Source organism: Alligator sinensis, unplaced genomic scaffold (genome assembly GCF_000455745.1).
Source record: "Alligator sinensis unplaced genomic scaffold, ASM45574v1 scaffold957_1, whole genome shotgun sequence".
Lineage (NCBI taxonomy): Eukaryota > Metazoa > Chordata > Crocodylia > Alligatoridae > Alligator > Alligator sinensis.
Window position 1 is genome coordinate 709,349 of NW_005842039.1, and position 11,848 is coordinate 721,196.

The window sequence follows — 11,848 nt, forward strand, 5'->3', positions numbered from 1 at the left end:
CGCTTGCGGGTCCTGATTGAAACTACACACAGGAAAAGCAGCTCTCGTGTCGCAAATTGCTGAAAAAGGCCCTGGGCTCCTCTCGGCAGCCGGGTGCCGTTGGTTGCGCCCACCCTGGCGTTGCTCGGCAACGCGCCGCGCCTGGGAAAGGAGCTCGTGGCCCTCAGCCCCGCCTCATGACCTCACCACGCCCTCTGCTTATGACAGCTTGATAGTCAGCCTGCCTTTTGACCTTAGCACACTCTCTCCACTTGCGACATCATGACACTTAGCCCGCTTCATGACCTCACCACACTCACTACCAACTTGTCACCTCGTGACACCCTCAGCCCACCTCATGACTAGGGATTGTCCTGGGGTCTTCAGGAATTATTCTAATATTAGAAAAGCCTAAATCTGTCTATAAGCTTTATTTGCGCTCTGATTGGCCCTCTTGGCAGTCAATCAGAGTGACCTACATAGACAAACAGCGGAGAGCCACCATGGGGACTAAGGGGCGGGGAGTGAGGTCAGCTCTCCTTGTCCGCCTCCGCTGCTCCTTGGAGGCAGAGGGGACCCTCGGGTCTGCTCCTTGGAGCTAGGGGCCGATGCCGCCTCCCCCAACAGCAGCCGGCCGGGAGGGGAGGTGGCGGGGACCAGTGGAGCAGGAAGGGGAGGCGGGGTTTCGGCCCGAAGTAGCTGCGGGGGCGAATAGCCTTGGCCCTAGCCCTGGCTCAGTCTGCTTATGACCTCATGACGCTCTCAGCCCACCTCGACCTCACCACGCTCAGCCTTTTTCATCCCATCTCCAGCCCGCCCATTCTATATGGTCTGCTCCCGATGTTCAGCACAGGCTGCTGCTTCTGGTGTTAGTGTTGCCAGAGCTTGGGGGGAGCTTTGGTGCTACAGGGCATCTCAGGAGATGATCCACGGTTTGCTTCTCCTGACAAGCACAGTGGTCCATTACGTAGAGGCCCCATGATTTCACGAGAGAGTTGCATCTGCCAAGTAGGTGTGTGTGAAGCAGCTAGCATTCACTTCGGATTCGAGGAACGGTGATTTGATTTGGCAATTGGAATCACTGTCCTGAATTGATTCAGCTGAATCTGACTTGGAGATTCAACTGCTGCTGAATGTCGGAATCAGCCAGGCCAATGGCTGCCCCGCCCACCCCAGCTCCCAGCACTTTGGAAAAAAAAAAAAGCCCCAACTCGGCGCTGCTGGGCAGGAGGTGATCCCCGCTGCCCCACACTGCATGGGAGGCTCTGCCACGAGCCCCCCAACCCCTCCACGGTTGCCCTGCCTTCCATGGCTCTGGCCCTTTAAGAAAAAAAAACCCCGAGTAATCCCGGATTTACGATTCCTGCCCAGCAAGGGGCAATCCCCGCTGGCTTTTGCTGCCCTGTGCCACATGGGGGGGCTCTTCCAGGAGCCCCCCAAAGTCCCAAGGCTGCTGCAGGAGTGGTGGGGGCTTTTCTCTATTTTTTTTTTCTTAAAGGGCAGGGGCTGCGGTGGGCAGGGCAGCCATGGGGGGGGCTGGGGGAGCAAGAGGGATCTGGGGGCTCATACAGAGCCCCCCATGCAGCAGGGGAGGGGGGGCAGTGGGCATTGCCCTTCCCCTACCTGGCAGCACCTAGTGAGTACCAGGGCTTTTTTTTAAAGCACCAGGAGCTTCCCCTGCCCCCTACTTATCAGTTCTGGGTCCAGCTGCAGCTCCCTGCTGCAGCCACCGAGGACTGCCCGAATCATCAAAGCTCTCCAAATCTTCAGAATCGATTCAGACCTTTTAATTGGTCCCCTGATTCAATTCGGAATCAGAGATTCGGCCACCGAATCAGGCCAAATCTCCTCCAAATTGAATCGCCACCTAAAGCTTCGTACAGTCCTACTGCCAAGACCCACTCAGTCTTCAGGTTCTATCATTTGTAGCTTCCAGTATTTCATAGATTTCTAGGGTTGTAAAGGACATTGTAGATCACTGAGTCCAACCCCCTGCTCTAGGCAGGAAAGAACGCTGGGGTTAAATAACCCCTGCTAGGTGCTTGTCCAATCTTTTCTTGAACACCTCCAAGGTAGGGAAAAGCACCCTTGGAAGCCCATTCCATATTTTGGCAGCCCTCACTGTAAAAAATGTCTTCCTGATCTCCAGTCTTAAATCTATTCTCCTTTAGTTTGTGGCTGTTATTTCTAGTAACCCCAAGGGGAGCCCTGGTAAACAGAGTATCCCCTATTCCCTGCTGACCCCCCATAATGAGTTTGTAGATAGCCACAAGATCACCTCTCAGTCTTCTCTTGCGGAGGCTGAAGAGATTCAGGTCCCTCAGTCTGTCTTCATAGGATCTTACCTGCAGGCCCTCAACCATACAACATCCCTTGCCTGAACCCTCTCAAGGTTATCCACATCCCTCCGGAAGTACGGCACCCAAAACTGCGTGTAGTACTCCAACTGCAGCCTGACCAATGCTGCATAGAGGGGAAGTATCACCTCCCTAGACCTGCTCGAGATTCACCTACTAATGCAAGAAAGAGTGCGGTTAGCCTTACTGATTACCTCATTACATTGGTGACTCAGGGTCATTTTTGCATCGACCGAGAGTCCGAGATCCCTTTCCACTGCCTTGCTACTCAGAATGGTACTTCCCAGTCTATAGGTGTATTGGAGATTCTTTCTCCCCAGGTGCAGCACCTTGCACGTATCCTTGTTAAATTGCATTGTATTCTGATCCGCCCACTTCCCCAGTCTATCCAAATCTGCCTGGATTTGCTCCCTGCCCTTCAGTGTGTTTACTGTACCCGATAGTTTGGTGTCATGTGCAAATTTGGACAGAGTGCTTTCAACCCCCTCGTCCAAATCACTGATGAAGATATTGAACAGTACTGCTCCAAGGACAGAGCCCTGGGGACACCACTGCCAACATCTCTCCAGGTAGAAACTGACCCATTCACCACCACTCTCTGGGTGTGTCCCATAAATCAGCTTTTCACTCACCTTACTGTGAAAAAATCCACATCACAACTACTCAGGTTGCTTGTAAGAATTGAGTGCGACACTGTCGAAAGCCTTTTTAAAGTCCAAGTAGATAACATCCATCTCCATCCCTACATGGAGCTGGAGCCGGATGCTAACTCCTCACTGCAGGTAATTCTTTGCTGGCTCCATCCAAGAGCTTTGTTGCTTAGTTTCTCCCATTCTGTTTGCCAGAGGTTAGTTCTGGCTGATTCTGGTGATGGGGTCAATGGTATGGTAGAAGACAGACAGCGCACTGCTTGATGGCCATATTATGGGTGGTGGTCATCTGACTCTTGTACCTGCCAGTTAATGTCACCTGCCACTTCCCTTCTGATGTAAAGGGGCGCTATGCCAGATAGTGCACGTAGGCAGGGAACAGGAGTGGGTTTTAGGCAGCCTGTTATAATTCTGCATGTATCATCTAGGGTGGTGTCAATATGTTTACTGTGACTTGAGTATCCCCAGATGATGCAGGCATATTCAGCCACAGAGAAACAAAGTGCTATGGCAGTAACACGTAGGGTGGATGGCTGTGCTCTCCACTTGGAATGTGCAAGCTTACGCAAAATGTTGTTTTGTGCATTGACCTCGGCTTTGGTATTTTGGTATTTTGATCTGGAAGATGGGATGGATTGCACCCTTAGCAAGTTCACAGATGACACCAGGCTGGAGGGTGTAGTAGATACACAGAAGGGTAGGGCTAGGATTCAGAGTGGCCTAGACAAATTGGAGGATTAGGCCTTAAGAAAAAATGAAGGATTGGGCCAAAATGAATCTCATGAGGTTCAACAAGGACAACAGCAAAGTCCTTCACTTAGGATGATGGAAGAATCTCATGTCCCCCATACAGCCTGGAGACTGACTGGCTAAGTAGCAGCTCAGCAGAAAAGGAACTGGGGGTTACAGTGGATAATAAGATGGATATGAGTCAGCAGTGTGCCCTTGTTGCCAAGAAGGCTAACAGCATACTGGGCTACATTAGTAGGAGCATTGCTAGCAGATCAAGAGAAGTAATTATTCTGCTCTATTCTGCATTGGTGAGGCGGCATCCGGAATACTGTGTCCAGTTTTGGACCCCTCACTATAGAAAGAATGTGGACAAGTTGGAGAGAGTCCAGCAGAGCAACAAAAATGGTTTGGGGGCTGGGGCACATAGCTTGTGAGAAGACACTGAGGGAACTGGGTTTATTTAGTCTGCAGAAGGGAAGACTGAGTGGGGATTGGATAGCAGCCTTTAACTACCTGAAGGGTGGTTCCAAAGAGGATGGAGCTAAACTGTTCTCAGTGGTGGCAGATGACAGAAGAAGGAGCAATGGTCTCAAGTTGCAGCAAGCAAAGTTGGTTATTAGGAAAAACTCTCTCACTAGGAGGGTGGTTGTGCCCATCTCCATTCGAAGGCTTGCTCCCGCACCACCTTGGCCCGAGCAGCTGACCTTGTTCACCAGGGGACCTCGCGTAGACCCCATAGGATACCTCGATTACCTTTGTGATGTCCGCCAAACTCGCATACCATTACTTTGGATGGTCTTTTAGTTGTCGTGGAAAAAACACGCTGTAGAATTTGGAATCAGGTCAGGTAGAAACTTTATTTCGATAGCTATCAGAGAGAGACACTTACAGGAAGATTTCTGCTGTGGCCTCTCTCCTTTTCATCCAGGGCAATTAACCTTTTATAGATTCAAGACAAAGGGTTGCCTAAACTAACTTTTACCGCCTTGGGGCTGTCTATCTTGTGTCCTTCAAGACAGTTTAATGGTCATCTTCCTCTTATCTAAGGAATTTCTCTCTCCCCCCTTGAGGCCTTAGCCATCCTTTGCTTCCACACAGTGAAGGGGATTCCCTTTGAGGGTGCCTTCAGAGTGGTCATGCGTCCCGGCGGATGTCCACGGGGCTTCAACCTCCCCTACACCCTGGCCATACACCAACCTTCTCAATGAGGCTCAAGATCTTTTGCGGCTATTCCCTGTTGATATCTTCCCGGTCCTCACGTGTCCTTCCTTGCCAACAGGCACCTCGAGTTCTGATCGAACCCAGAGGGTCTGGTGGCATGCGGCTTTTGGGGATGTCCCTTTCAACGCCCTACGCTATCTATGGCAGATGCTGCTGTTCCTCTCCATGCTCTCCTGTGGTCTCTTTTCCACCTTTGACTGGGGTCACTGCCCCCAGCCTGGAATGGAGGGCTCTGCTAACCTGTTCTAGACAGGGAACTAAAATAGATCAGCCCGAAAAAGGAAAACACCACCGATACCCTCACCACCATAAAGCCCTGGGCCCCAGAAACAACCCGACGTAAAAAAGAACTGATAACTTGACTACAAGAACAATGAGATGAAGGAAGAACAAAACAGACATGGGGAAATCACAGGAAGTGTCCCGTACTCCCTTAGCCCCTAATGCCCCTAAGCTAGCGTGCCCTTGGGGTCAGGGTCTACGCCTCCACCCCAGCCAGGGTCTCTCTCTTCCCCTCCGGGACCCACCTCTGCCCAGGAGCTGCAGCCCCCGTCGCTTCTGATGAGAGCTCCCATGTCGGCTCTCACAGCGGTCGCTGCCAGTCTCTCCGCCAGCTCCTTTGATCCCTGCCGGGCTTCTCCGGCACGGGGATTCCCCGCAGCTCCTGCCGCTGCTGACTTTCCTGCCGGTGTCTTCAATCCCCACTGGTCTTCCCCGGGTCAGTGATCTTTTGCAGCTCCTGCTGCCTCTGCCACTGCTGGCTTCCCTGCCTGCGTCTTCAATCCCTGCCAGTCTTCCCCAGCTCGGGGATCCTTTGCAGCTCCTGCTGCCTCCGCCGCTGCCACCACCACTGCCACTGCCGACTGCAGCAGCTGGATGCTCTCTGCCTGGTGGTTTCCCGCTGGTCCTCCGGCCCTTGACGTTCCTCCTTCAGCGCTTTCAGGGCTCATTTTTCGCTTTACCAGGTGACGCCTCTTCATTGCATCACCCAGCACCAGGATTTTCTCTCTGTCCTCAAAATTCTCCAGTGTCCTCTCCAGAATCTTCTCTGTGTCCTCAAAATTCTTCTGCTCTGTGGTAATGCAGAGATCATCAGCATAGATGAAATACTGACATTCAGCAGGAAGGGGCCGATGACATGCAGCAGGAAGTGGCTGATCATTAATATAGATGTTGAATAAAAGTGGAGCGAGCACACTGCCTTGTGGTAGGTCGTTCTTTTGGGAGTGCCATCTACTTTTCTGCCCATTTAGTTCCATGTAGAAGCACCTGTTCTCCAAGACACTATGAATGGACTGGCTTAGATCTAAATTGTCAGTCATGAAGTACAGTTTGTGGATCATGATGTGGTGTTGGACAGGATCATATACAGCAGATAGGTCAACAGACGCTGCATTGTCATTGATGTGTTGTATCAGGTTTAGTAGTTGGCCTCCACAGGTTCGACCTGGTCTAAAACCTGCTTGGTTTTGTGTAAGTTTAGAATCTACCAAGTGAAATTTGTTGCAGGATAGAGTTTGTAGATGATGCTGATTTTTTGGCGGTGAAAGTCTTTCCCTGGTTTGGGCAAATCTGTGACTCTTACCTTCCTTCATACTGATGATATTTATTTATTCATCACGCATGCATTGAATAGATCAAGGAGCCATTGCCTTGCAAGGGGTCCTAGGTGTTGTATCATCTCAGCAAGTACGTCGTCTACTGCTGCCTTCCCATGTTTCAGTGAGACTATGCTGACTGTTAGTTCCTTCGTAGTAAATGGGCGGGTTAGGTCTTTAGGTGGCTGCTTGTCAGATAGTATAATGCAGCAATGGTGTTCTCTGGTGTTTCTTCTATATAAGTGCTTTCTGTTGTTGAGCAGTTGTTGTGCATCCTGGTTGGCAGTAACACTGATATAGCCAGAGGTGTGATGTTGTTGTCTCCTAGTTTTCTTAAAGTTACGCAAGCTTTCTTGTTATTGTGTGTCAGATTGATGTTCTCAATCATCTCTTTTCAAGCACTGCATCTCTCTACTCCTATGTTGTGTGTTAGGATTTCTCCCAGCATAATCATGGATTCTGAGAAGGGGTTGAGACGGTATTCTTTTTTATAGAGAGCGTACAGACCAGATGTTGGGCTCAACTTGCCTTGGATATATCTTACTTGACAGCCCCGTGGGATGGAGTGGCAGGTACTTCTCTCAGCAGCCCTCACAAAATTGTTATAATTCTCATAGGTATGTGTAATGTCCCCAACTGATTCCTTCATTGCCTCTGTGAAGGCTGCCCAATTGGCTGCCTTCAGGTTGAAACATATGCGTAAGGGAGTGTTTTGCACCATTATTGGGGACCCTAGTTTGATATTCATGGGGTGATGTTGAGTGTGAGGTATGGGCTTTCCACATGGCTTTCTTGCACATCTGACTGATTCTACTGCCCATGAAGCTGATGCCTGGATTGTATCCACTTCTCCAGCGGCTGCTGTTAAATGACTTGGGTTCTTTAACATCATGTACCAGCATCAAGTTATTGTTCTCTGCCCATTGTTCTATTTGGATGCCATCAGTGTTGTCATTATATCCCCATGATGTATTATGGGAATTAAAGTCACCAACCACAAGGCTGAACTTGCATGTGCTACTGTCAGGTAGGTTGTTCCACTGGGAAATACTAGATGGTGTTTTGTTTATAGATGTTATAGTGATATTCTTGAGGCTAAGTGTGATGGTTTCGATGTTATTCTCATTTGTGCTGGTATACACTTGATCAATTCACAGGTCAGATCTAGCAAAAACTGCATTGCTATACTGCCTATCGCTTATTTCAGCAACATGTGTTTTCCCTTCAGTGGCCGGGAAGAGTTATTATTTCTTTTGTGTGTCTCCTGTATGCACACAATATCATACTCCTGTGATATTACTGCCAGGGTATTAGCTTTAGCCTATAAGAATCCTTCAGATACTGGCAGAGAATCTGTCATAGACATAGGCCCCTGCCTCACATTATATATATATGATGCATTTCACTGGTAATGTACACCATAAGTTTCAACTGGCCTTGTGTGACAGAATTAGCATGTGAGTCACTGGTGAATTGCACAATCAATTTAGACTGGCTGAACATGCCAAGTAATGTTCACACAATAAAAAATGACTATCTGGCTCCAAAAAGACACAACAAGCTACAAAGTGAGTGATTGAAAATGTGTAACAGCTCTATTGCTGGCTTCTTTCCAGCCTGAATTGGAAAGTGTAGCAGGGCCCTTCCTGAATCAGAGATCCATAAGCTTCCAGGATCCAAAGCTCACTTTGTCAGATGCTGTGAAAGGAAGTGCACAGAACAGGCTATCAAACAGAGTGACTTGAATACAAAAGACAGGAAAGGCAGTTGCATGTTCAAGCTTTAAAGACAACTTGAATTGAGAAATTTCAGAAGAAGTCATCCGCAGACTGGATAGAGTTGAGCATGGTCTAATCAAGGACTACAGCGTCTTAGCACATTTTCTGGATCAGTTTTTATGACCCCTATGAATTTATCATTTGTCTGTCTCAGCACTGCTCCTCAGCTCCCCTCTTCTCCATTCCTAGTCTTTTGTATTAAAATCACTCTCTCTGTTTGATAGCCCTGTAGAGAATCTCATTTCAGTGGCTCAGTTTCTGCAGTGCAGATAGGTGGAACAGCAAACATAAACCAAAAGCTAGCTGTTTGTATTTATCACTTACCAGTTAACAGAAAATGGAGAAGTTACTTTTTACTGGAGGGAGGCAAATGTAAAAGAAAGATCTTGATTAAAAAAAACACAGATCTTGATAAAAAGTCATCATGGCAAAGCTGATTGTTTTGTTTGTTTGAGCCACCTAACTTGTGCCAGTCTGGCCAGTTTCTACTGTTTTGCAATATCCATTACTTCGTATAATATCATTTGGTTGGAAACATGGCCAGATCTAGTATTTTGAAAACTGGGGAGCAGATGGTGAGGTGCATGATCATGTATAAACCAACACATATATTTTCTACAGTTAAAAATGAACTAGAAGCTTTACTAATATCCAAGGGCCCTGGGGCTGTATTATTCAGTTTAAGATTGAAGTAAAAACAAATATAACTTCATTGAAATGAGTCAAAAACAATCTGCAGGGCTGTGAAATAGGAGCTTCAGGAGCAGTTAACAGACAGCAGAATTGCAGAAACAAGCTAGCTTCATGGGTGGAATATCAAGACCATTAAAAAGAAGAGGCGATCCTTACCACCTGTGGAATGAAGAGTTTAGAAGGGTTCAGGTATATTATAATGAGCCGTGAAGTCAATTGACTCTCTCAGCACTGCCTGACTAGAAATGCTGCTGCCACTGCTAGTTGGTTTTAAATTTTGGGTATAAAAGGAATCAAAGGGGGTGCATATGCACCAGTGCAGCCCCTCCCACTCCTTCCCCCACACCTCTGGATCTGCCCCTGGTTGGAAGGAACTTCAAGGGCCAGCTGGCCAAATCCTCTGCACAAAATCTACTCCCAAATCATCCCTGTCCAATGCTTACCCAGCCTCCTCTTGAAAACTTCAATGCAGGAGACTGTGCAAGTTCCTTGGACAGTCCATTCCACTTTCTCACTGTTCTGAGAGTAAGTTTCCCCTAAAATCTAATCTAAATCTACTCTGCTGGAATTCAGAGCCACTGCCCCACGTCCAGCTCTCTGTGGCAAGGGAGAACAGTTGTTATCCCTTTTCCTTATAGCAACCTTTTAAATATTTAAAGACTGCTCCAGATGGATTACTATAAATATTTAAAGACCACTATTACACTTGTTTTTATGGAACAATTGAAACAGCATGCATATGCACACATACACACACAAAGATTAAGGAGGGACTATTATGCTGAAATGTGAAATACAATTATTGTGACTCATGACAAAAAAACAGGAACTGCTTTTAAGTTTCACTTTCGATGGTTAAAACCCCTTCAACATTTACAGGGCTTTAAACTTGCAGACATGCAGACTACAGTAATAGCAGAAAAGCAGGTATGAAAAACTATACATTTATTTGATACTATGGTAGTGGCTTTTAAAATAGGTGTATAAGATAAACTAAGGGTGCATACAGAGGTTAGGAGGATGTTAGATTGATCTAAGGATACACGATCTAAGGTCACAAACCAGTGGATCTCGATCCATCGGTAGGTCTTGGAGCCTCTTGGAGTCGATTGGAGGCTGGGGTGGGGAACTGAGTGCCCGTGTGCATGCACATGTGTGCCCCAGCCCAGCAGGTTAGTCCGTGGAAGAGGGAAGGGGCAGGGGCTAGATCGAGGCCCTTGTGGTGATAGACAGTGCTGTAGAAGCAGGAGCACGGGTAAGTTGAGTGGGGCCCCAGGTGGGTGGGACTTACCTGCTGGGGAGGTACACCACCAAATAATTTTTTCTCCCTCTGCCTCAATCTGCACCCCCCACTTCCCTCTCCACAGATTTACCTGCTGGGCCGGGGGGTGGGGGGGTGGAGAGGGGGCAGCACACGGTAGATTTTGGGTTGCTTTTAAATGCAAAACATAATCTCCTACGTAAAAAGATTGGAGACCACTGATCTAAGGTAAGTTATGATTTGGGTGGAGGGCCTGGCAGGGAGGCAGCTGGCGGGGGGGAATCAGGGAAAGCAGGCAGGCTCTGGGGAGGGATTGAGGGGATCAGAGGGACAGATGGGATCCTCGGTGGGAGGATTGAGGGGATGGGTGATGGAGGGAGCAGGCAGGGCCCATGGCAGTATTGTTGGGGTCTGGGAGGTTCTTGGGGTCTGCAGGGGAATGGGGGAGGGGGGTCTCCCTGGCTCCCTCTGGGATCAGGGGCTAAATTTACATTGCATTTCTGTGTGAAATGCAAGAGTTAATATCACTTTCTGTAACATCTTTTATTTTTTTAAGTGGAGGGGGGTTCTCCATGTATACGTGGTTTTGATCTGGAATGTAATGGTATAATCTCTACTACAGTGTTTTGACTGGCATATCAAATAAGGGGAGAAGGAAATTCTCAGTTATTTTTTTCCAGAGGAAAAGAGATTGTGAGTACTCTGGAACATGGAACCAGGTTTGTATCTCTTGATTTTACATTTTGAGATTATTTGTAAGAGGAACTAATATCTGATTTTTATTTAAAAATAGTAGTTCACACATTTGATAATTGGGTTCCTGCTTTGTAGGCTTGATGACAGGGAGATTTATCACTGCCAAGTTCATTTATTTGTTTATATTGCAGAAGAGTGCAAGGGCTGTAATCATAAACCAGGGCCTCATTAACTTGTTGGCAATACCTGCCCTTCAAAGCACGGGAGTGAATGACAGTAGGGTAGAATTTCAGGACAGAAGAGGTACTATGTGAGACCATATTCTGTGAGACCATAAATTGCACCTGTACATGCTTCCTAGTACAGCATGGACTAGGAGTAGGATGGAATATGATTGCACTTAGATGCCTAGTATCACTTGGATGCCTAATGGGTAGAGTGGGATTGAACCTATGCCTTTAACAAAGGTATGAGTATTAATGATAAATTTGGAAGCTGTGGAATATTGTTTAAAATCAACCTCCAATATAATTAAATGGAGGAGTTGAATGGAATGAAAAACAATTACCAGTAGCAATGTTCAACTATTTATTCCAGTATAGACACTATTAAATAATTATTATTTTTCTGTGACTCTCTATTACCTCTGAAATCCTTAGCTTAGTGCTCAGCACTGCACACTTGAGGACAATGCTATGTCTGTGGAAGTTGTAAAAAAATGTTAGATTCTTTTAGTTTTATTAAATATGTAATTCTGCTCGCTAGCCCTAGCTCCATCTCTGCCTTGGCCTTCCTAACTGCCTCCCTGCAGTCACGAGCAACGGAGGTGTAATCCTCCTTGGTGATAACCTCTTGCTTCCACTATTTGTACACCTCCTTTTTT

General features: G+C 47.4%; 1 protein-coding gene across 1 annotated transcript in view; it reads left to right on the plus strand.

Annotated features, from left to right (window-relative positions):
- Positions 1 to 9,860: 9,860 nt before the first annotated feature.
- Positions 9,861 to 11,848, plus strand: part of LOC102383537 (cytidine and dCMP deaminase domain-containing protein 1-like) — a 59,377-nt gene continuing 57,389 nt past the window's right edge. Inside the window, exons 1-2 of the mRNA XM_014519396.2 lie at positions 9,861 to 9,935; positions 10,892 to 10,988. Of these exons, the coding sequence (XP_014374882.2) occupies positions 10,979 to 10,988 (10 nt within the window). The 5' untranslated portion in view covers positions 9,861 to 9,935; positions 10,892 to 10,978. The remainder of the gene's footprint in view (positions 9,936 to 10,891; positions 10,989 to 11,848) is intronic.